Source organism: Hirundo rustica, chromosome 1 (assembly GCF_015227805.2).
Source record: "Hirundo rustica isolate bHirRus1 chromosome 1, bHirRus1.pri.v3, whole genome shotgun sequence".
Lineage (NCBI taxonomy): Eukaryota > Metazoa > Chordata > Aves > Passeriformes > Hirundinidae > Hirundo > Hirundo rustica.
The window spans coordinates 7,698,645-7,723,175 of NC_053450.1; the positions used below are offsets into that span (position 1 = coordinate 7,698,645).

The 24,531-nt window shown below is 41.4% G+C and overlaps 1 protein-coding gene across 3 annotated transcripts in view; it reads left to right on the top strand.

Moving 5' to 3' along the window:
- Positions 1 to 24,531, top strand: part of DNAAF11 (dynein axonemal assembly factor 11) — a 46,923-nt gene that overhangs the window by 16,548 nt on the left and 5,844 nt on the right. For all 3 annotated transcript variants that reach the window (XM_040086178.1, XM_040086188.1, XM_040086196.1), the window contains 4 exons: positions 11,355 to 11,420; positions 13,037 to 13,106; positions 13,930 to 14,025; positions 20,279 to 20,364. In XM_040086178.1, coding sequence (XP_039942112.1) covers positions 11,355 to 11,420; positions 13,037 to 13,106; positions 13,930 to 14,025; positions 20,279 to 20,364 — 318 coding nt within the window. The remainder of the gene's footprint in view (positions 1 to 11,354; positions 11,421 to 13,036; positions 13,107 to 13,929; positions 14,026 to 20,278; positions 20,365 to 24,531) is intronic.

The following is a 24,531-nucleotide window of genomic DNA, read 5'->3' on the forward strand; positions in this document are numbered from 1 at the left end:
GCTTCCATTCTAATTAACATTCCTCCTGGAAAATTTTATATTTCTGTCCTCTTGTTCACCCTTCATGTTTTAGTGGATTCTCAAAATCAGTGATGCAGTAAGACAAAAAGCCTGAGCAGGAAATAAAACTGTTTTGTACTCTTTGCATTTTGCCATTAAAAAATACTTGTAAACTACAACCTCTGTAAATTAACTGCATCAGAATATGGGAGAGCAAAGAGTGAAAAGTATATCTGGCAAATATTTTTGTTGCTGAAAAAAATTATCATCTAATCTGTTAACATTTAAGCATCTTTCCATTACCTGAACCCAATTTATCTAAGTATTTTAATGTCACTGAAATAGCCCAGATAAATTATATTAGGCAAAATCCTTTCATTTTATACTAATAAATAATTTATCAAAAGTTATCAAAATTATCAAATTTATCATTTGTAGATAACTTTGTTATAAATAGGCAGGAGTCGATGTTATCTCCTTTTAATGCCTTTATTAGTGATTTCAGCAGAGGGACGGCTCGGGGTAGGGATGCCCTTGCCCACGCTGCACCAGCCGGACACCGCCGAGGAGGAGGTCTCGTCGGATCTGCGCCGCTGTCGTCGCAGAGCCGGAAGCCACGCCTCACGGGAGTCCCTAGGCTCGCTCATGGCTCGAATGTCTAGGGGGGGTGACTCTTAGCAGGGACTTCAAAGGTTATGGCGACTCCTCTCGGTGTTTGTAGATGATACTGGCAGCTACCTTGGCTCTTTCCCCACTCAGTGCCTGCATTCCGTCTCTCCGGGTCTTGATCAGGGCTCGCTGTTCTGAGCGGTTCTTTGGTTCTAGACTCACTTCCGGCTATACTCGATTTGCATAGAGGCGGTGACAGGCCCAGAGCAGGCGAGGAGTGGGCGAGGCCCCCAAGTTGATGGGCAGGCTGGTATGTGGGCGGTGTCTCGGAGAGCAGCAGGGCTTACAGACTAAGGTAGGGGTGCAGGGAAAGTACGGGACGGGATGAATGTAACATTCGAACCACAGAATCAGTGCATTTACGATTGGGTTTTAGGGTACAACAGTACATTAAACAGATAACTAACAGATAACATTGATACATAGAACAGAGGATACCCACAACTAACTACTAACTGCTAATAACTAATGGCCTGGACCCTTTGTTAAAATCTTTATCTTTCTCAATCCCCCCTCTTTTTCTTTGATCGAGTTTAACTCGCATCAATTCTTTTGAGTTCTTGGTATTGATTGTAAATTTCTTCTGCTGTACTTAGTTCCTTTATTTCTGATGTTAAACTCAACATATGTGGGAGCTTTTGTGTATTACCTTGGGATACTTGGAGGCTTGCTTGCACTGCTGATGTAATAATTCGGATTAGGCAGGGTAGTAAGCATGGGATGAGTATGAGGCTTACTAATGCACTCAGAGCTATAAAACTTACTTTCTTCCACCACGCCCCCTTGGATGACCAAAATCTGTCCCACCAGTCAATGTTTAGTAATGGGGTCCACTCCTGGTTTCCCACGTAGGCGACTCTCCTGATTTCTTTCGAGATGTTTCTAATGACCTCACTCTTATTGTCAATCTCAAGGCAGCACTCAGAGGTATTAAACTTCCCGCATATGCCACCCTCATCGGCTAACAGGTAATCCACCGCTAGTCTTATTTGATATACCACTGTCCTAGTTTGGGATAACTGCTGGCTGATATGGTCTAATGCTAGGGCAGTGTTATTTGATATTACTTCTAAGACTGCCTGCAGCCTAATAATTCGGTTTAACATATAAACGGGAGTTCGATACCCCCACGACCCGTCTTGCGCCCAGGTTGCTGGTCCATATGTTTGTATAATTTTTTCAGGAGTCCAAACTTCTCCTTTCCAATCCTGGGAGCTGCCCATATTGATTACGGTTCGTTTTTGCCTCTTTAGGTTGTCATATAATGGTACTCCCAGGGTGTTTCCAGATTGGCGTGGCAACAGAAAGAAAGCTGGTTTTATAATTCCTATAGTGCAGCTCCCTGCCCAATCCCTGGGAAGATGTGTATACGCTTTGTCCCCACAAATCCAAAAGAGATGTTCGGGGGCGTTCCAGAACGTATTTTGGGTAATAAATGGAGATTCCCAGTATTTCGAGATTTCTTCAATTCCCCAAAAGGGGTTAATTCCCCGGTCAGTGCATTGGTACAAGTCATACACCTCATTATAGATACATCCTGTTCCCGTTTTCCTAGTTGCCCAGTAGGTGTACGGTTCTCTGGGAATCCACTTTTGGATGAAGTCCCTGATAATGAGGGTTCTTTTACAGGCCATTCTCCCCACTGGGGTCTTGTATCGTTTGCCTGTTCTTTTAATGCATTCTTCTCCGACTACTTTAGTTTTCAAATCCCATTGCTCTATTTCTCTTTCCCCTATGTATGGTGGTTCTGGCTTCATCATTTTCCATTTTAGTATGTCTAATGGTGATAAACTGATCCCTTCCCAAGGCCATACGTCTGCTACTTGAGTACTCCCACATATCCAGCAGTTAGTTAAGTTCAATTCGTGGCTAATCCTCTCAATTAGATCAATGAATAAATTTTCGTTGGGGAGTTCACTTAATTCATCTTTTCTGATGGTTAAGGGTTTTTCTTTCACTAGGTCTGAGGCCCCTTCCTGATTGTCTATCTTTTCTAAGCAGAACCATTCTCTCATAGGGCATTCTCCAGTCAGACGCTGCCTATAATTGGCTATATTCTTAGCAACCCAATATTTCTTACCTTCCTCTTGGCAGGAGGTAAGTTGTCCAGCCTCAAAACAAGTGGGGTTTACATTCGTATGAACCCTTATCAACTGCTGTAAATCCTCCCCATCATAGATGGGTGAATAGCACTTTGTGCAAGCGGCCCCTTCTGTATGTTTATTCATCGCTTGGACTAGTATCAGTCCTATCAGCTTCCCCAAGAGTCCAGTATGAACCATGATTGTTTTGGTCTCACCTGGGCTTGCCTCTTGGGACTTAGGGGCTCTCCGCGTTTAGTCCTTAGGGTTCTGTAGTTATCTTTCCTTCCACTCGGAGGTTAATTTGGTTATTTCGCCCTTCTAAAGATTGCTCTAGGAGAGAAATTTGAATATATGTTCTAATTTACTTATCTATTTGCTTAACTGCTTTTAACATTAACTGAACTTTATTACAACAATGTTAACAATTTTCAAACTTAATACAACAGCAAGTGATTTATAATAACTTTCTTTCGCTTGAATTAATTTCTTAATCACAGGTTTTTTTTTTTTAACAGTCTCTGGGGCTCAACTGAGTTGCTCCAGTCTTTTACTGAGTTTTTGTTTTCCTTTTAAACGTCAGTTTTAGCGGGTCCAGTTGCGGAGTTACCGTCCAATCGGAGGAGTCAGCTGGTTGGTTTAGGTCTGGGGGTTCACTTGGGGGTGACACAGGTCCTTTTACTCTAGTGATGTGGGTCCAGCCTCTTTCTTTAGTGCGTACCGCGGTATGAGTGGTTAGGAGTACCTGGAAAGGACCTTCAAATTTTGGGGTCAATGGGGTAGTGCTCCAAGATTTAATTAAAACCCAATCCCCAGGATTTATTTGATGTATGTTAGCGTCGAGTGGGGAAGTCTGAGGAATATACCCTTTTATTCTGAGGTTTTCTAGTGTTTTACCGATGGTCTGTAGATACTTTCGGGCGGCTGTATCACCTTCTATATATTCCCCGGTGCTGTGGGTTGTTAAAAGAAAGGGGAGCCCGAACATCATCTCATAGGGGGAAGCCCCTATATCCGATCTTGGCCTAGTTCTGATTCTCAGGAGAGCTAGGGGTAGACACTTTAACCAATTTAACTGTGTTTCTTCGATTAATTTTGTTAATACGTTTTTAAGGGTCTGGTTCATTCTTTCCACCCTCCCTGAGCTCTGGGGGTGCCAGGGGGTGTGCAATCTCCAATTTATGCCTAATTCTTTAACAATTTGGCGCAGAATTTTAGCAGTAAAATGAGTTCCCCTGTCCGAATCAATGTTATTTACTAACCCATACCGAGGGATTATGTGCTCTAGGAGTATTTTTACCACTACTTCCGCTGTTTCCTTTTTGGTCGGGAACGCCTCTATCCAATGAGTAAGGTGGTCGACCATGACCAATAGATGTTTGTACCCTTGGATTTGAGGCATCTCAGTGAAGTCAATCTGAATACTCTGGAATGGTCTCAGAGCTAGTTCCCTCCCTCCAGGTATGGCTTTCCTCGCTATCCGTTGGTTGACTTTTTGGCAGATCGTACACCCTTGCGTTATGGCTTTTGCTATGCTGTATATTCCTATGCAAAAGTTTTCTTTTAAGAAATGATCACATAATCCCTGGGTTCCCCAGTGGGTTAGTTCGTGAATTTCGGTTAAAATCCTTCTGGCTAGGGGTTTATTCAAAAACTTCCTGCCATCCGGAGTTAACCATTCCCCATGCTCTCCCTTCCTCATTCCTAGGTCCTTGATCGCTTTTAATTCTGTCCTATCATACTTCGGTTTCTCTTCCCCTCCCTCTTCCTCTGATGTTTCATTTAAGGCTAATATTCTGATTGATCCTTTGGGGTCTTGAGCCGCTCTTTTTGCTTCTTTGTCTGCTAGTTGGTTCCCTTTCCCTTCAAATGTGGTTTCTTTTTGATGTCCTTTTACATGTACCACAGCAATCTCAATGGGTTTTAACAAAGACGTTAAAACTGATTTTATCATTTCCTTATGCACTAGGTCTTTCCCTTTTGAATTGAGATATCCCCGTTCCTCCCAGATCTTTCCGAAGGTATGGACTATCCCAAAAGCGTACTTCGAATCGGTGTAAATAGTTCCCCGGTCTCCTCCTAATAGGTCTAGTCCCCTTTTTACAGCATAAATTTCGCAGAGTTGGGCGGACCAACTCGAGGGTAACTTTCCCGTTTCTCGAACTTGAATGTCTTCTATGGTGGATCCCTCTACCACTGCATACCCTGAAACTCTTTTCCCCTCTAGAACTCGTGATGATCCATCAGTGAATAATCTTTTTCCATAAGGTAAGGGAGTACTTTCCAAATCTTCCCTTACCTTCGTCTGGAGACTCATAAGTTCCAGACAATCATGCTCTAAGTCTGGAGGTGGTTCCCCAGAGAGGAACTGTGCAGGGTTCAGATTTTTGGAAACTGTTAACCTCAAGTTCTCCGAGTTTATTAAAGTGATCTCATATTTCAGGATCCGGGAATCGGTTACCCACCCCGGGGCTTTTTGGCTCAAAACTGTTTTGATATCATGAGGTGTATGAATTTGAATTTTTCCATTTAATGTGAGCTTTTGGGACTCCTCAACCAACACTGCGGTGGCGGCTACAGCTTGCAGACAGGCTGGCCACCCTCGGGCTACAGGATCTAATATTTTGGAAAGGAAAGCAATTGGCTTTTTGCACCCTCCCCACTCCTGAGCTAACACACCATAGGCCACTCCTCCTTCGGTGTTCACAAATAGATCGAATTCTTTCTTCAGATCGGGCAGGCTCAGGACAGGTGCGGTGGACAACTTGTTTTTTAGTTTTTCCAATTGTTTTTCATCCTCTTGTGTCCACTCTATGGGCTCTGGACTTACCAATTTATCATAAAGGAATCTCACATTTTGGGTGTACTCATCAATCCAATGTCTGCAATACCCGAAAAGGCCTAATAATTTTCTTATGTCTCTTTTGGTTTTTGGAGCAGGTATTGCTATTATTCCAGCAATCCTTTCAGGGCTTAATTTCTTGTATCCTTTGCCAATCAAATGCCCCAAATAGGTCACTTCTGGTTTCACGAATTGTAATTTCCTTTTTGATACTTTCAGCCCTTTTTCCCCCAGAAAATTCAGGAGTTTAATGCTGGTGGTTCTCACTTCAAGTTGGTTTTCTCCTGAAATCAGTAAATCATCTACATACTGGAGGATTTGCACTTGTCCTTCTGGGGTGAATTGCTCTAGCAGCCTTTCCAAAGCTTGCCCAAATAAATTTGGTGACTCAGTGAACCCTTGGGGTAGGCGTGTCCATCTTAGCTGCTGTCTCCTCTTTGTTTCAGGATGGTCCCATTCGAACGCAAACCAGTCTCTGCTCCCCTCTGCTAGTGGACATGCCCAAAATGCATCTTTCAGATCTATGATGGTGAACCAGGCATGCTCTTGGGGAATCTGGCTCAGGAGATTGTATGGATTAGGGACTACAGGGTGTTTGGTGATAGTCCTCTTATTAATCTCCCGTAAATCCTGAACCAATCGATATTTCCCTTCCGCTTTCTTCACAGCTAAGATGGGTGTGTTATGTGGGGACATGCATGGTTCCAGGATGCCTTCCTTTAACAGTTGTTCAATAATGGGGATCAACCCTTTCTTTCCTTCCAAAGACACTGGATACTGTTTTATCCTGATGGGAGGAGTTCCTGGTTGCATTTTAACTTCTATAGGTGGTATATTCAGGAGGCCGCTCTTCCCTCCTTCTGCCCATACCTCTGGGTTTATTTCCTCTAAGTCTTCGGCGGTTAATTTCATAATTTTTACTTTCATTTGGCCGCCTTCGGGGATAACTCCTATTCCTAATAGTACTTGCAAATCGCGTCCCAATAGGTTGCTCTCTAGGTCTGGTAAATAAATAAAATCCGCCCTTATTTGTTTGGAATTCCCCTTGACCTCTATTCCTTCTATAATTGAAGCTGCGAATGGTTTCCCCTCCGCCCCTACGACCTCACATGTTCTAGTTCCGACATTAACTCCCACTGGAAGCCTCCTAATACTGGATCGGTCTGCTCCAGTGTCTACTAAAAATTCATATTCCTCGTGTTGGGGACCCACTTCAAAATTTACTATGGGCTCACCTCGGTGGTACATCGGGTCCCCTAGTGCATAGAGCCCATGACACCCCTAATCCTCGTTGTTTTCGCCCTTTAATAGCTTCTCTAAAGCATCCTGTTCTTTTGTGATGGCTTCATCAAAGGATAATTTCTGACACTCTCTTCTTATGTGTCCAACCTCCCCACAATAGAAGCATTTTCTGTCCTCTCCTGGCCTCCCAGGAGTCTTCCAAGGTGGTAAGGCCCTTCCTCCCCCTGACTTGGTACTTCTCCGATTGGGAGGGTTTTGATCTTGTATCGCTTCTCTTGCTACAGCCACCATTATCTTTGCTTTCGTCTTGGTTTTCTCCTCCTCCCTTCTTAGATAGACCTTTAAAGCCTCTCTTAACAACTCATTTACATCTTTTTCTTGCCAGTCTTCTATTTTTTCTAATTTCCTCCTAATATCGGGCCAGGACTTGGTGACGAACTGTGTCTTTAACAACACCTGACCCTCGGGACTATCGGGGTCTATGCTTGAATAAAGTTGAAAATTCCTCTTTAACCTGTTTAACCAGGTTGCGGGAGTCTCGTCTTTCCCCTGCATATTATCAAATGCTAATCTGGTATTATTGCTTCGGGGTACTGATTCCTTTATACCTTTAACTATTAGACTCCGATAGTCGTCCATACTTCTCCGGTCTTCCTCCCTGTTCGGATCCCACCTCGGATCTACGACTGGTAATTTGTAATCCCCTGGCGGACCCGTTCTGTTTTCTTTCTCCCAAGTTTTCATCCCGGCGGTCCTAATCATTCTAATCTCTTCTGGGCTAAATAAAATCTTCAGAATCGAATTCATCTCTCCCCACGTGTAAGTATTGGGGCCCAGAAATTGATCAACTTGATTTGATATTCCTACAGGGTCCTCTACTAGGTTTCCCAGTTCTTTCTTGAAATTCCTCACCTCTGAAGCTGTTAGTGGAGCATTTACAAAACCGACCCCTCCTGCAACTCCACCCATCGGGACTTCCCTTAAGGGGAAAAGTTTAGTTCTGGACCGGGTGTTATAGTTATGTCCCTCTGGGACTTCAGTTGCCCCTATGAGGTTGGTACTGTGAGAGGGGTCCGTATTCGGGGTGTTAAGGTCTAGCTCCCAGCTACGAGGTGGAACAGGAAGTTTAGATGGCGATGGAGAATGTATGGAGTTTGGAGAGACTGGCTGCGAGACTGAAGGAGGAGTAGGAGAAGCTACAAAGCTATAAAAGGGGTTTTTACTAGAGCTATGAGATGTTACTGTTAGGGGTGTATTCCCAGAAAAATTCACAGCACCTACTAGAGGGGCATTCATAGAAAAATTAGTCCCCATCGGGGACGTATCTACCGAAAAATTAGGGGAAGGGGAATTAGGTACAGGGGAGGAAACTGGTGAGGAAAGGGTCTGAGGACTGACTTGGGGTAGATCAGGGTAAATAGGAGGAGGGGGTAAGTGCTCAAGGGGGTCCCATACAGGACCCTTCTCTTCTTTCTTATCTTTATTTTTCCCTTCCTTTTCCTGCATCTTGCAAATTTTTACTGTCTCGGTACCTGATCTTACATGCATCCAGCAAGCAGCATACCTTAGCTGCTCTGTGTCTACTTCCTCTTGGGCTCTCAAATATTGGTTTAACTGTGAGCTCATCCAAGAGTCGGTGGTACCGTACCATGGCCATTCCCCGGGTAGATTAAGGGTTTGCCATACTTCCACGCAATAGTGAATCATTTTCACTTTGTTTAAATTCTTAGTTTTCTCATTGTTCTCCCACTGGTCTAACATTCTCCCTAGTGGGCTATCAGAAGGGATGTTAGCTACCTTCCCTTTTCCCGCTTTTCTCTCCTTCCTGATCTTACTTCCACACACACCCATTCTTACTTAGTCAAATGAAAATACTCTACTGTCAACTAAAATCTAAAATTTCATTCACTCTGGATAGCTTACTGGCACGCCCTTAGGTCCTGGCCACTATCCCTCTTTCACTCTCTCAGACAGCCTGTTGGCCCGCCCTCAGGGCCCAGCCACTGTCCCTCTCTTACTCACGACGCCACACTAAACTAATCCCCGCAGACGGCCGATAGACCGGGGCCCAAGGTGTCAGGCACCGCCTGCAGCCAGGATTAGTGCGTCGCGGTGCGACACTCACTCTGTCCCTAGCTTTGAACTACCCGCACCTCAGTAATTCCCTAACCACACACACCCCCACCCGGGACAGCGTCCTGTCCGCCCGCCGGTGGGCTGCCCCCGGATAGCGTAGACGCCTCCGCCCAACGGTCCCAACGTGTCCGGTAGCGTACCCTAGTGGTACCCCCGCCCAACACTCCCGTCCGGTTTGCACGTCTACCCCCGCCAGGGCAGGTCCCTTACACCCGGTAGCATAACTCCCCTTTGAGCTACCCCCGCCCAGTGTAAGGCTCGCACTCTTGGTCCCACTACCCTACGCCAAATCAGCGGCGCACCCCCTCGTTGCCGGCCCGTAGGTCCGCCCTTAGGACCCCAGCCGCCGCGCTACGGGCTTCCTACCGCCCTTGCTCGCTGGGTAGCCTGCCGACCCGCCCTCAGGGCCTCAGCCACTACCCCGGGTAGCCTGTTGACCCGCCCTCAGGGCCCAGCCACTACCCTTGTGGGGGGGGATCCCTAGTGGGGCCTCCTACCAGTTGCCTATCAACCTCACACGGGCCACTCACACCCTAGGTTTCCTCCGCCCGTTCGGAGGGGGGCCCACTATGCCCCTGGAGGCGCCTCACTCGCTCAGGCTCCACTCGCTTCCCCCTGTTCCCGGCCGGCCCCCCTCGCGGGAGTCCCGGAACCGCGGTACTAAGGGGTCCACACTCGCTTCGGAGGTCCGAGCTGCCGGCCCCCGTCTCATTCACACCACACTCGCTCGCCTCCACTCCCGCCACCGGCTATACTTACCAGCCGGCGCTCCTCGGCGCTGTCTTCCTCGATGCTGCGTCCCTCGTTGCTGGGGTCCGATGTTCGCCAGCTGTCCCAGGAGTTCGAAGATGGGCGGCGCCTTCCCTTCTTCGTCCTCTTCTGGGCGTGGCGATCCCGGACGAGCCCCCAAAATTGTTATAAATAGGCAGGAGTCGATGTTATCTCCTTTTTAATGCCTTTATTAGTGATTTCAGCAGAGGGACGGCTCGGGGTAGGGATGCCCTTGCCCACGCTGCATCAGCCGGACACCGCCGAGGAGGAGGTCTCGTCGGATCTGCGCCGCTGTCGTCGCAGAGCCGGAAGCCACGCCTCACGGGAGTCCCTAGGCTCACTGATGGCTCGAATGTCTAGGGGGGGTGACTCTTAGCAGGGACTTCAGAGGTTATGGCGACTCCTCTCGGTGTTTATAGATGATACTGGCAGCTACCTTGGCTCTTTCCCCACTCAGTGCTGCATTCCGTCTCTCCGGGTCTTGATCGGGCTCGCTGTTCTGAGCGGTTCTTTGGTTCTAAACTCACTTCCGGCTATACTCGATTTGCATAGAGGCGGTGACAGGCCCAGAGCAGGCGAGGAGTGGGCGAGGCCCCCAAGTTGATGGGCAGGCTGGTATGTGGGCGGTGTCTCGGAGAGCAGCAGGGCTTACAGACTAAGGTAGGGGTGCAGGGAAAGTACGGGACGGGATGAATGTAACATTCGAACCACAGAATCAGTGCATTTACGATTGGGTTTTAGGGTACAACAGTACATTAAACAGATAACTAACAGATAACATTGATACATAGAACAGAGGATACCCACAACTAACTACTAACTGCTAATAACTAATAGCCTGGACCCTTTGTTAAAATCTTTATCTTTCTCAACTTCATTCTGTTTTTTCTCTGCTTTCATACATGGGAAACGTTTGAGCATATGAGCAGAACTTGTAAATCTAGACTAGATCTCCTTACAGTTGTAGTAGTTGGCATCAATTGAGAACTGGTAAGAGTCATTCCCAATTTTAAGAATACAGCCAACAGATCACAAGCACGTAGCTAATACAATCTACAGGCTCATTTTCCACAAATATAAAGCTTATAGAATCAAGGATATTATGCAAATCATATTTTACTTTGGAAATACACAGACAGATATTTATACTTGGGGCAAATTAATTACTATGAACAAAAGTGCATTTTTTTTTTTTTTTTTTTAATATACCATAAGGTTAGAATTACAAAGTTCTCTGTTTTTCATGCATTTTGGAAGTTCTTTCTGTGAAGATGTAATAGAGCAGACAGGTTTCACCAGCAGATGTCTCTCGTTCTGCATTGGCGGAATGAGCTTAATTTTAAATGACCTTCAGCAGAGGATTTTTTTTTTTTTTCTTTTTCTTGTACTTTGACTGGGGAGAACAGAAAATAAATGTAAGAATGACCTTGGCTCAAATGCCAGTATTTTTTTCTGTTCATGGGGCAAATTGCAGCTGTTTCTAAATTGATCACATGATGTATTGTCTAAATGGTGTTTGTATTCATCTAAAATTGCTAACATTTGAACTGTAGTGCTTGCTTATTCACTCCAGTAGTATTTATCCTGGTGGTGTTTCTTGTCATTGTTATTAGGCTTCATTTCTCTTTGAAAGATGATGAAGAAAACAACCAGATCATCTTGGATCTTGCTGTTTACAGGTCAGATCTTTTTTCCCCATGATTTTTGCCACTCATAAGATATAATACACAGTGTTTCAATTATACTGCTCTCTGTAACTGAGACTTTTAAAGAAGAAAACAAATAATATAGTGGATAATGGAACCAGTCTCAAAATCTGTGCCGAAGAAGTGAAGCTGAATAAGCCAAAGGCACTTCAGACCTGTTCTGTTAATCTTGAATGTCTAATAGTCCTTTTGGGAACTGATGTTTTCTGCAGTCCACAGGCAGGTATCTTCCACACCTGTTCTTTTATACATATGTAAAATATTTTCCATTCTAACTTTGCAGATAAGGGCTGTAGGGAGTGGGTTTTTTGCTCATGCTTTGGCCCTAGAAGTGCCTCAGTACAGTTCATTTGCTTCTAGTGAAATTCTTCTCCCTGAGACAGAGTAGAGTAGCCTTATTTTCCTTGATTTTTTTAGTGGGAAGAGTCCATGGCTTGTGCCAGAGCTTGTTCTTGAAATGTACCAGAGCATTGCTTGGAAGAAATTTGTTTGAACCAGGCAAAATATGACAAGGAGATAGTACATATGCTGCTAAGCATTACAATGACTTTTTCCATTCTTCAGGAGGAGGCTGGAAACTCACAAGTTCATCTATCCATAATAGAAATTTGTTACATAAAACTTGAACTAGTTTTATAGCACAGAAATATTATTCATGCCAGGTGTGCTTCCCTTGAAAGTAACAAATTTCCCTCAAAAGAAATTTGCTCTGTGTTTCTGACTTATAAGATACAGATATTTTTCTGGAATCTCAGAAAATCTATTCAGGTGCAATAAATTGCTGGTTGTACTACAGAATCACAGAATCATTTAGGTTTGAAAAGACCCTCAAGATCATTAAGTCCAGCCTTTGACCCATCATGATCTTGTCAACTACACCATGGCATTAAGTGCCACCTACAGTGATTTCTTGAACACTTTGGAACCCTGAGAAGTCCATATTTTAATAGTCTGTGCTCACTTGTAAGAGGTGCAGATTAAAACATTTGAAAAATTCACATGTAAAGCAATTTTGTTAAAAAAGTGAAATGAGATATGCGTACTTGTGCATTCCCATGAGTCACATCAGGTGTCACATAGTGAAGAACAGATGTGAGCTTTTGCAGGTCACAAATTTTGTTTAAAAGATTTAAAATTACTGTGCTTTCTGGGAATGGAAAATATATATCTGTTCATTGTTTTTCAGCAAACTCTGTACAAGAAAAGGGAATTTCTGTTATAATTTTAGTAGTAAAACCTTCAGAAGGAAAAGTTGCATAATATTTTTACAATTTTAAATAACAGATTATTTTCAAATTAATGTAAAGTACTGAACTAACAGATGAAAGACCTTTTGTTTTCCTCAAGGATTTTGAATTCTTGCAGTTATACAATAGCTGATGTTATGGACTTGACAGAATTTAGGCATTATTTTGAGTGACATTCATAGGAAAGTCATGGAGTATTTTTCCCCGAAACTTTAAATCCTAACAGTATTTTGGAAAATTTAATAACAGAAATTTAAACTTGTGCTTTATGAACTGTGAAATTTTGAAAGAGCTATATGGTCTTTTGTAGATTGATTAATTTATTTATATTTCACTCTAAAGACATTTGGACACTTCTTTACTTGATGTTGATGTGCAGCCAACTTACATACGAGTACTGGTGAAGGGAAAGGTTCGTGATTTCTTATTACATTCAATTCAAATCAAGAGTTAATGTTTGCCATATGTATTCAGTGGACTCTGGATCTGACTTCTGTAAGTTACCAATCATTTGCATCTATGCTATACCAACATCATTTTGAACCACACATAAACTGTGGAAGTCCTAACCACAGTTAGAAGACGTTCAATGCCTGAAATAAAATTTCACTTTCCGTCTCGCCTCTCTTCTTATTTCCCCCACACAGTGTACATAATTCACTTTAGAAGAGAGCTTCCTAGTTGCCCTAGGCTAGAATTTAGCAATTTCACAATCTGGAATTTATAGCTGACAGAAACCAATGGATGTATATACTTTTGAAAGGGCATTTAAAATGTCATTCCAGTTTTCTCTCTTCTTGATGGTTTTAATTTTATCATAATTAAAAAAAAAAAAAAAATTCAAAGTACTTCCACAGTAAACCAAATCCCTATTTTTAACTGAGGCAATTGCATAAACAAAACTTGAGATTGCTTTACGTCTAAATAGACTGGATAAACTTTCTCATTTAATTGCTAATATAAGTCAAGCATCATTTTATAACCTTCTTTAGAAATGCCACTTCAGGAATGGCAGCAATTCAGGAACATACATCTGACTCTACTTGTAAGCAAAAGCTATTTAGCATAATTTATTTGGTTTAGTAATACCCTACACAAAGTGACAGCATTTAAACCTGTGGTGTCCTTAAAATCAAAAGATGTGATAGCGGTGTTTTTTTATTTGTTCTGTCCATGTGAAAGAAAGAAAGAAAAAATTTTAGCATGGTATACTTCAATTCCATATTGTCTCATAGCCATTTCAGCTTGTGCTCCCTGAGGAAGTGAAGCCAGACAGCAGCTGTGCTAAAAGATCACAAACAACTGGTCATTTAGTTGTCACCATGCCAAAGGTATGTAAAATAGGAGCCATCACACAAAGGTCCTTAAATGTTGTGGGTACTTTGGGAATGTTCCTGAGTTACAGGTAGCATCTGGTTTGCTAAAGATACGCAGTCTAGCCTTTCCCATCAGGGCATATTTTCCAAAAAAGGAACGTTGCATAAAGACAATTTAATTGCAGAGCCAAGCCTTAGTATTTAAAATCCCTCTAAAGGAACATAATGCAAATCAATATTAATAGAAATTTGTATTTCCTTTACTTTAAACAAAATCAGCTTTTTATATGCTAAAAAAGACTATGCAAAACATGCAGTATTAGGCAAATGTGTAAGAAGATAGCTTTTTTTTGAATAATGAAAACAAACACATACCTACTTCCTTTTTCCACTTGTGGAATAATAAGAACAAATCAGTTTATCAAAATTTGTGTGGCACACATATATATGAACGTTACATATTTGTTCAGAAAAAGGGATGATGCACTACTCTCATGTCTCATGTGTTTGGGAAAAGGGTTGCTTAATTCATTTTCCATTTATGCTCTGCCTGCCTGGAAAGGATCCCCTGACCAGCTGTACGAATTACTGTGACTATAGAGCAAGAAGGTTGTGGCAACATGGTGTTTCAACTGAAACTGCCTGGAGCAGACAGAGAGCTGGAAGTTCTAGGGAGGCGGAGTTCCAGAGATGAGAATGGATTATATGGTGGAGTTCTGGATGCTGAGGGAGAAGTCAATCAGCTGCAGCATCTTCTGCTCTTATGCCTTCGGAGGCTTGGGTTGCTTTTAAGGCCTCTGTAGGACACCTTAGACTTTTGGAATACAGTAATCCCTCTGAGGGATATTTACAGAAAAAAAAAAAAAAAATCTCTTGGTGCTCTAGCCTTACCTTTCTGGCCTTTAGGAATTTTCTCTGTACTGTAAGGGCAGGAGACGTGAGTCCACCAGAATATGTCAAATACAGCATTTCCTTCTGAAGGATGAAGCTATTTAGCTGAAATAGCTTAACTTGCTATATAGGGGTCATTTTTTTCTCTTTCTGCTCAGATTTAATTCTAAGACCATGCATCTAATATCTCTAACTTTTGACTTTTTCTGTTTCTGGTTATTACCTTCTATGTTCCCTTCTGCATTCCAGTCCCATAACCATCTGTCTGTCCCTATGAGGACAGCCCAATATCAAATCACAAACTGTCACTCTAGCATTAAACATGCATTTTTTGCCAAAAAACAGTAAGAATACTGAAAATTGTACATATTTGGTTAAGGTAGATGTTTTATGAATGTTCAAAGTTCACTCAAATGAGAATTTATCTTTCCATAAATTTGTTTGTAAATGAGGCCTTGATGTTTTCATTTGAAATTTTTACAGTTTTAAAATACATATGATGTTTTGTTTGTTTGTTTTTGTTTTGTTTTTGCTTTTTTTTGTTTAATAGATACTTGTCTTTGGGTTATTGTAAGTACTGTCAGTTTCCTGTCCCATACCCTGGTTTTATTGCTCCTACATCTTCCTAGGCCCTTTGTGGATGATCAATGCCTTAGAAAATGTAAATATTTCCAAGTGTCTCTGGATATATATTAACTTTGCTGCCTGCATTTAAAATCATACCTAAATCAGCGAAATGAATATTCTCTCTTCATGCTGTGATAAAGAACTGCCTTTATTCCATTATTAACTTTATATTTAACTTACCTTGATATTTTAGCTACACCTACAAATTCTGCCTAGCCTGAGGCTCTGGAGCATACTTTATCTCAGAATACATGATTCTCAGATACGTGTAAAACACGAGGAAATGGAAGCACTAATAGAACAGAGTAGAATAGAATAGAATAGAATAGAATAGAATAGAATAGAATAGAATAGAATAGAATAGAATAGAATAGACTGGGCAGATGTTCTCAGCTTGGCTTTGGTTTGGTTAAAACTGCTTGAGTAGCTTGGACACAGCTAGAGGTGCATGAATGGAGTTCTGCACGGTGTCTTCGTTGTCAGTGGATTCTGGAAGCAGCTTTGCAGAAAAGCACCTGGGAGTCTTGGTTGCCACAAAGTTGAACATGAGTCAGCAATACCCTCTTCTGTCGGAGAACACCAGCTGTATCCTGAGCAGCATTAGGAGCATTGCCAGCAGGTGGAGGAAGGCCATCCTCCCCGCATCCTCCCCCTCTGTTCAGCACTGGTGAGAGACATGGAGTGCAGCGTCCAGTGCTGCACTCGCCAGTGCGCCGGTACAAGAGAGACCTGGACATTCTGGAGAGGATCCAGCAAAGGTCCACAAAGGTGATCAAGGAACTAAAGCACCTCTTCTGTGAGGAAAGGCTGAGAGAGCTGGGACTGTCCAGCCTGGACAACAGAAGGCTCAGGGGGATTTTATCAATACACAAAAAACACCTAAAGGGAGTGTACAGAGAGTCAGAGCCAGGCTCTTTTTGGTGGTGTCCAATGACAGCATCAGAGACAGTGGGCACAGACTAAAATGCTGGAGTTCCCTCTGAAGACCAGGAAGCTCTTACTGAGGGGGTGACCAGTTGCCTGCACAGGTCACCCCAGGAGGCTGTGAATCCTTGGTCCCTGGTGATATTCTAAAGCCCTCTGGACATGGTCCTGGGCAACTGGGCTCAAGTGGGCCCTTTTTGAGCAGGAGGCTTGGACCAGATGACCTCCACAAGTCCCTGCCAATTCTGTGATCCTGTGAACTTCGTGGATTTGCTGACCAAAGATGGACCTGTGCTACTTCACTGTATTGCATATAACAGATACTAACTTATTGTTCGCTGTTGTTTATTGCAGACACTGAATCTGTTCTCTTCCCCTAGGACTGAAATAGAATGCTCTGTTTAAATTTTTGGGGCATAGATCCTCTTCAGATGTTCTCAATCCATACAAATTTCATTGTTATTAGTGGGATGTAATATAGGAAGAAAGGTAAATGAATAATGATTGACAACAGAAAGGCCAATAGATATTTTTCTTGCAGAATATTGTGGCTGATTGTATCAGTGCTTGAGAATACTAGTGTGAGATCACCAACTTAATGGGAATTCCTCTTAGTAAGATAATAGGAAGACCAGAATGCAGTCAATTTCTTTCAGGCTGTATCAGTGACAAGACAAACTTAATAACTATGTTAGACTGTATTTTATCCTTTTGTTCCTAAAAACCAGTTATCAAAATAATAATTTTTTGCAACTAGATAAAGGGCCTAGCACATTCCTTACATAACTGAAATGTTGTCCACTAATCTAAAAATAGTCTCCTATAATAAGCTTCATGCAATAGTATCATAAAAATACCTTTCTCTCTCTTATCAATAACACAGCAGAAGTCTATCTGAATTTTAAGTGTTTTTCCCTTGTTTTATTGAGTTTCTGATCAGGTTAATAAACCTTTCACCATTCATCTTCCAGCATGTTTATGGTTTCCAAGTCTTTAAAAACAAAAACAAAACCTCTTTCCTTGCTTATCAGATGACCTTGCCACACCACAGAAGCTGGAGATAGTAAATTCCACATGAAGTAAAAGAAATGAAAATTTTCACATTCATTTCTGGAAACATATTTTTAAACATTTTACTTGCTACACAACAAATAACCACAGAACCGGTGCCTTTCTAAGGCAGTGTTTACCAACATTTTTTGGAAGGTCATAAAAAGAAACTGAAGGGCACAATGTTCAGTGAAATAATATAGTGACACTTTTAAAGTGGAGTGTTTATACTGCAAAAATCCTTTGTATGGAGATTTTGTGTAAGTAAGGTGTTGATAGTGACTACATTGTACATACCTCGTGTTCTGGGAGAAATGTTTTTGACATGTAACTTCTCAGATTTTGAATCTCTATGCTTTGGCAGCATCATCTTTGCAGATGATACAGGAAAATGAAAAACTGGGAGATTCTTTAAAAGAATTTAACTAAAATTGGCATATTAAATAAATCATTTAATAAAATGTCATCAGTTGATTACACCAGCATTTTAATAACTGCCTGAGTAAAAGCATCAAATCCGAGTGTTATTAACAAGCAGGTTTTATTTAGGGTTCTGACATTCTCTGTCATGTTTTAAAACTTTCTTTTTCTTAATTTAGTGGGTTGGAGAGAAAAATTTGGACTTTTGATTCATTCTTTATTATCTTACCAGTCACAAATGAATGCTGACAGCTTTTTATTGCCTGGGCTTTCAAAGGTGATTAGAAATTTAAAGATCAATGAGAGTTAGATTCCTTAATTAATCTAAAAATAGGAGTGGTATGTATTATGCATGCCAGTGTTATTTGATAGGATTACTTTATATAATTCTCACTTATCTAGGTACACTAAATGCAGTAATATTTCATTACCATCAAAGGCATGTGGAGACACAGCTGTGGAATCCTAGAAATCTAATAATCCTTCAGCATAAATGTTTTTCAGGGAAAATCTGTTACTCAGAAGAATTCCCACTGTAGAATAAGAAAGCCACTGCAGGAAAAAAAAAGTGGACTGAAAAGATTAATAAAAATATGGCTTTCACATATTCCTTCTGTTTTCTCTAATATACTCCAGATTTTATTTAAAACTTCTATATCTAGAACACTTTGATAAAAGGGGTGCATTTTCTCATTTCAAATTAATCATAGAATCATAAGATGTGCTGAGTTTGATGGAACCCATCAGGATCATCAAATCCAACTCCTGGCCCTGCACAGGACACCCCAAGAGTCACACCATGTGCCTGAGAGCATTGTCAAGGTGCTTCTTGAACTTTTTCAGGTGTGCTGCTGTGACCACTTCCCTGAGGAGCCTGTTCCAGTGTCCAAACACCCCCTGGGTAAAGAACCATTTCCTAATATCCAAAGTAAACCTTCCCTGACACAACTCCAGCCCATTCCCTTGGGCCCTGTCACTGGTCACCAGAGAGAAGAGTGCCTGCTCCTCCTCTTCCTCTCATGAGGATGTTGAAGACCTCAGTGAAGCCTCCCCTCCATCTCCTCCAGGCTGAAGAAATCAAGTGACCTCAGCCACTCCTCATAGAGCTTCTCCTCCAGACCCTTCACCATCCTTGTGGCCTCCTTTGACGCTCTCTCATAGCTTAATGTATTTTTTATATTGTGGTACCCAAAACTGCACACAAAAATGTAAATATTAGAAATCATAGTATTAGTATCATAGAATAATTTTCAGAAAGCTTCATTTTATTAATTTAGTCCATTATGCTTTATACCACAAACTTCAAATTTCAGTTATCCTTCTACTGAGCCCAAAGTAGGCAAATCCTAATCCTTTTTGAAGTTCCAAGGTCAGTTCTGTTTTCTTATGAGTGCAGAATCAGTACGTTTCTTCACCATCCTTGATGGTGTGCTCTGAGGACAAAGTAAGGAGCACAATTCCCAAGGGGATCAACAGAATGAATTTCTGTTAGAAAAAAAGAACACTTGAAAAGAGGCAAGGTAGAAAGAAACAAGGCCTTCCTTCCTTCATCAGAGCATTTACAGAATCAGAGGGTTTCAGCCTCTTCACACTGATTTCCAGAAACAGATGACAGAAGCTACAGACTATATCATTTGGGGTGCACAATGGAGACTAAATTCACTAGGCATCTGGAACAGACTGCTCTCAAATAAATTGCATTACTCAATAAAGTAACAATTTGGTATTGTTCCTGTTCTTCCTCCTTTCAAATGCTTAAGGGTTCCTTCTCCCATGCTGCTGTTCCAAAGGGAAAGAAATCCTTTTGCAGAGAGATACCCTTTTGTCAATAACACATCTTCCAAAAAATCATGGTGGACATGTTTTCCTTGAGAAGGGGAATTCATCTGGACTTTGAACCCAGGTTCCGTTTTAGCAAAGGAGCTGAGAGAGTTTGTGTTCACTTGTCATTTGAGTGAGGAGAACTCCAGACTGCAGCTGATTTTTTAATAAAAATGTCAGAACAAATACTTGGACACCAGAGTTGAAATTCAATCAGTAATGTGCATTATTAACATGGAGCTAAACAAGACAGTATATATTTAAATACAAGTAGACATATATATTTTAGTACTCTTTGATGTATAATTTTATAAATGCTTGACTATATTTCCATTCTGATAATTTGGTTTAACTTGCCTTATGTTTGTGTTTCATGCTGAGTGAAGAGTGTTAAAATGTAACAGAAAGAGTAAATGTCACAAGAGAAAATTTATGCAGACACTCTCAATTTTCTATTTTTGAAAGATTATTTAAATGCTTGCAAGCAAAAGTGTCAACTTCTATGAGAATTATGTTTTGTTTATTTTTATTTTAGGCTAAAGAAATAATCCTGGCTAAGCAAAAAGTTTCAGCTTCAATTAAACATCCTGACTGCAATATACAGAAAAAAACCATGAGAAGGTAATTCCTCTTTATCTCCTGTATGTTTTATTTTTAACAGTGTGTTATTCAGATGCCAGAATATATACTTCTGTTATTGTTGAAAATATGGAAATATTGATTAATGTAGAGTAAAATTATGTCTAAAAGCTTTAGATTAATAATCTGTCTGGTGATGTTTATCAAAAAGGCATCTCCTTTAATAGCAGAGCCAGAAACCCACATATTTTTGCCTAACAGGTTTTTTTTTCCATCAGCTCATTCAGGTTGTTAACTGGTATATACTAAAACAAAATTGCCAACTGAGAATGGCCTCCACTGAGTTCCTTGCTATGGAACCCAGCCCTGGAAACCTTTTAGAAAACAATTATTTTTAATCTCTCTCATTAATGTATTTTCTTACTGTTATACAGGTTGATCTACTGCTCTAGTAAATAGGCTCAAAAAGCAATTCTGCAAGGTTTTGTAACACAGATCCATCCTATTAGATGTGATGTCAACTCCAGCTCTTGAAATCTTGTAATTAATGACCGCCCAAAGCAAGTGAATATCAGTGATGCACTATTTTCTGTTTTTACCCTCAGCACGTGCTGCTGTAGGTTTCATGGACATTTGGCCTAAGTACAAATACCATGATACATGTTTTAATCTTTCCTTCTCCTTTTGCTATAGCCAATGGTATTCATACTAGAGTAAGATACTGTAACAGCAAAGTCCCTTAAGCTATTTATCTGTTTATATTTGAAGTGTTGCACTTGTTTCCTTGTTTGATTTCATTGTGTTGAATCTTGTTAAAAAGTCTAAGCAGTTAGTAAAAACTAGCATTTTGTATTGTGGCTGTTCTTGGCCTCAGTCTTTAGAACACTGGAAAAATGGTTCTGCAAGAGTCAGTGGTCAATAATTCTACTTTTAATTTCTTATTCCTAATAAAAATCAGTCATGTACTTCTTTTCTTGATGATCTGCCTTATAAGAAGATGTTGGGGCACCTGCAAAAATCTGTTGAGGTTACTAGTGAGCACCAAGGACTGTACCCTTTCCTTAAGCAGCAGTCATTATTACAACAGTGCATCACTCTGATTACCAAGTATTTCAAATATTTTTAGAAGGTCTAGGTCAAATGGACAATACTTACTCTCCATTATACCTGCAAAGTCATGGAAATCAGGTGAAGTTCCTGGTGACTGGAGAAATGGAAATATTGCACCCATGTTGCTACCCACTTTTAAAAAGAGTAGAAAGAAGAATGCTGGGAACTCTTCAACCATCAGCCTCACCTTTAGGGTTTCTACTCTGCCTGGGAATCCTGGAATAGGTCCTCCTTGAAGCTGTGTTGAGGCACATGGAGGAGAGAGGAGTGATTCAGGACAGCCAGGACAGCTCCACCAAGGGCAAGGCCAACTTAGTGGCCTTCTGTGATCGAATGACTGTATCAATGAACACGAGAACAGCTACAGCTGTCATCTGTATGGACTTCTGTGAGGCCTTGGTCATGATCCCCCACAACGTCCTTCTCTCTAACTGGGTAAGATGGGTGGACTTTTTGGTGGATCAGGAATTGGTAGGATGGTTGTGTCCAGAGGGGAGTTGGCAATTACTCAATCTCTGCATGGAGGTCACTGACAAGTGGTGTCCCTCAGCGGCCCATACTGGGGCCAGTACAATTTTATGTCAAGCACACTCTCAGCAAGCTTGTGGGTGACTCCAAGCTGGGTGGTGCAGTTCACGTGCCAGAAGGGGGAATGCCATCCAAAGGGACGTGGACAAGCTTGAGAAGTGTGTTCACGTGAATGTCATCAGGTTGAACAAGGTCAAATGCAAGGTGGTATACATTGGTGAGGACAGCTCCTGGTGTAAATAAAGGCTGAGGAAAGAAGGGATTGAGGGCAGCCCTGGAAAGAACTTGGGGATACTGGTGAATGAAAAACTGGACATGAGCAGGCAGTGTGCACTTGCAGGCCAGAAAGCCAGCCATGTCCTGGATGGCATCAAAAGCAGCATGGACAGCAGATTGAGGGAGGGGATTCTCACTCTCTGCTCTGCTCTACCAAGACCCCTCCTGGAATTCTGCATCCAGCTCTGGGATCCTTAGTACAGGAAAGACATGGATCTACCAGAGCCAGTCCAGAGGAAGGCCACAAAATTTATCAGAGGGCTGGAGCATCTCTCCTATGAGGAAAGGCTGAGAGAGTCTGGCTTCTTCAGTCTGGAAAAGATAGGCTTCAGGGAGACCTTCTAGCAGCCTTTCATACTAAAAATAATCTTGTAAAAAAGATGGGGACAGATTTCAAGGCATAATTGTTTTAAAGTAAATGAGGGAAAATACATAAGAAAGAGTTTTTGTGTTATGAGGGTGGTGAAACACTGCACCAGTTGCCCAGAGAGTGGACGGATGCCCCATCCCTATAAACATTCAAGGTCAGGTTGAGTGGGATTCTGAGCCACCTGATTTGGTTGAGGATGTGCCTTGCTCATTGCAGAGGGGTTGGACTGGATGACCTGTAAATTTTTCTTCCAGCCCAAACCATTCTGTGAGTCTATTCTATGACTCTTCTTCGCAAAAGGAATGGTGCTTTTCCACAGAAGTGCAGCTAAATCTTTAATAGCATTACAAGAAATAAGTTTAAAAAAAAACAAACAACAAAAACAAACAAGAAACAAACAAACAAAACAAAAAACCAAACAAACGAACAAACAAAATACCACCAACTTGTGGATTAGGAAAATATATTTCCTCAGAACCCTCTGTTTGCCTTTAGTTTTGGCTGCATAGTAAATGTTTAATAATGGGAGCATGAAAGTAATAATGTGAAATGGTGCCCATTCCTGCCAGCTGATGAACTAAAGATATTGTGTGGCATAGTGAAACTCCAATAATTTGTGTTTGATTTCTATGCAGGTTTAGGTAATTATGAATATGCTTCCTTAAGATTTTGATGGCTAAAATATTACAGGAATATATACCACAAAAGCAGAAGCAGGAAGAGGGTCTTTGAATTACAGTTCTTTCGAAAAATAGTATGTTTTGACCTCTTTAGTTGAAAAGATGCTGACTAGCCAGATGTTAAAAATTTGCTGAATAGTTGTCTCTTAGATTACAGAAGAACATTCATTACAGTGATTATACTTGACAGCTACAGATGTCTTAGCTAAATGCTGTCAGACATATAATCTGCCAAACTGTAATGCAGAGCTTTAAATCTCTTTAACTCTTGTTAGCTAAATTACATGATGATACTGTCATTACTTCTGCCATGTATGAGAGATTTTTTCTGTGACTATATACAAAACTGTATTTGGAGCCTTCAAAGAGGCAAGTTTCTGTGGAAGGAATTTGACAGACTGATCTATTATATTTACAAAGCGTCTATTAATGCAGTAGCTGAGTGTGTAATTCCTTACTGGAACTGGCCTCACAGTTCAGCTGTAAGATACCAAAGCTAAGTTCTCCACAGCTGCATAGAGGAAATTCAGAAGTAGATAGAAACTGACTTTTCTGAAGTTGTACTGCAAATCTTAAGAGTAACAGCTACATAAAGTCAACAATCCTTGTCTCACACCTACAGGTTTAGACTAGTCTTCCTTTACTGTGCTGGAGAAGAAAAAAAAATAAATAAAAACCAAAATGTCTCTAAATATAAATATACGCACCTTTGAATTCCTCCAGTAATGAAATATTCATAGGAATACAGCTTTTTTCTTTCATTTTTTGAGTTTTCTTCTTTTGCTTTATTTTGTTTCTTATTACTGTAGATCTTTATATACAGAGAGGTTGAGAAATGTAGCCAGAGAATGGTCTAATTTGAAGAGGCAAAGGAATGGAGTGGCAATTGCTGCAGAATTAAAAACTAATCAGCAAGTTCTGATCTATACACACCTTTTATATTGAAGTAAGGAATGTAAGGTAGAGGTGATTTCTATCTTTGTAGTTCAGGCATTGCAAATCTGACTGCCCTAAGTGTCTTTTCCCCTCTTAGCTATGCAGGAGTGCATTGGGTGACCAAGCCAGCGCATGCTCTAGAGAGTACCATGTCATACATTAGGTTGGAAATCTGACTTACATTCTACTGGAATCCATTCCTAGTGGCAGTGAATAACGTTTGGCTTTTGGCAATTTTGTGGTTATGTTTCAGTTGGGGTTTTTTTTTGTTGTTGTTTGTTTGGGGTTTTTTTGTTTGTTGGTTTGGTT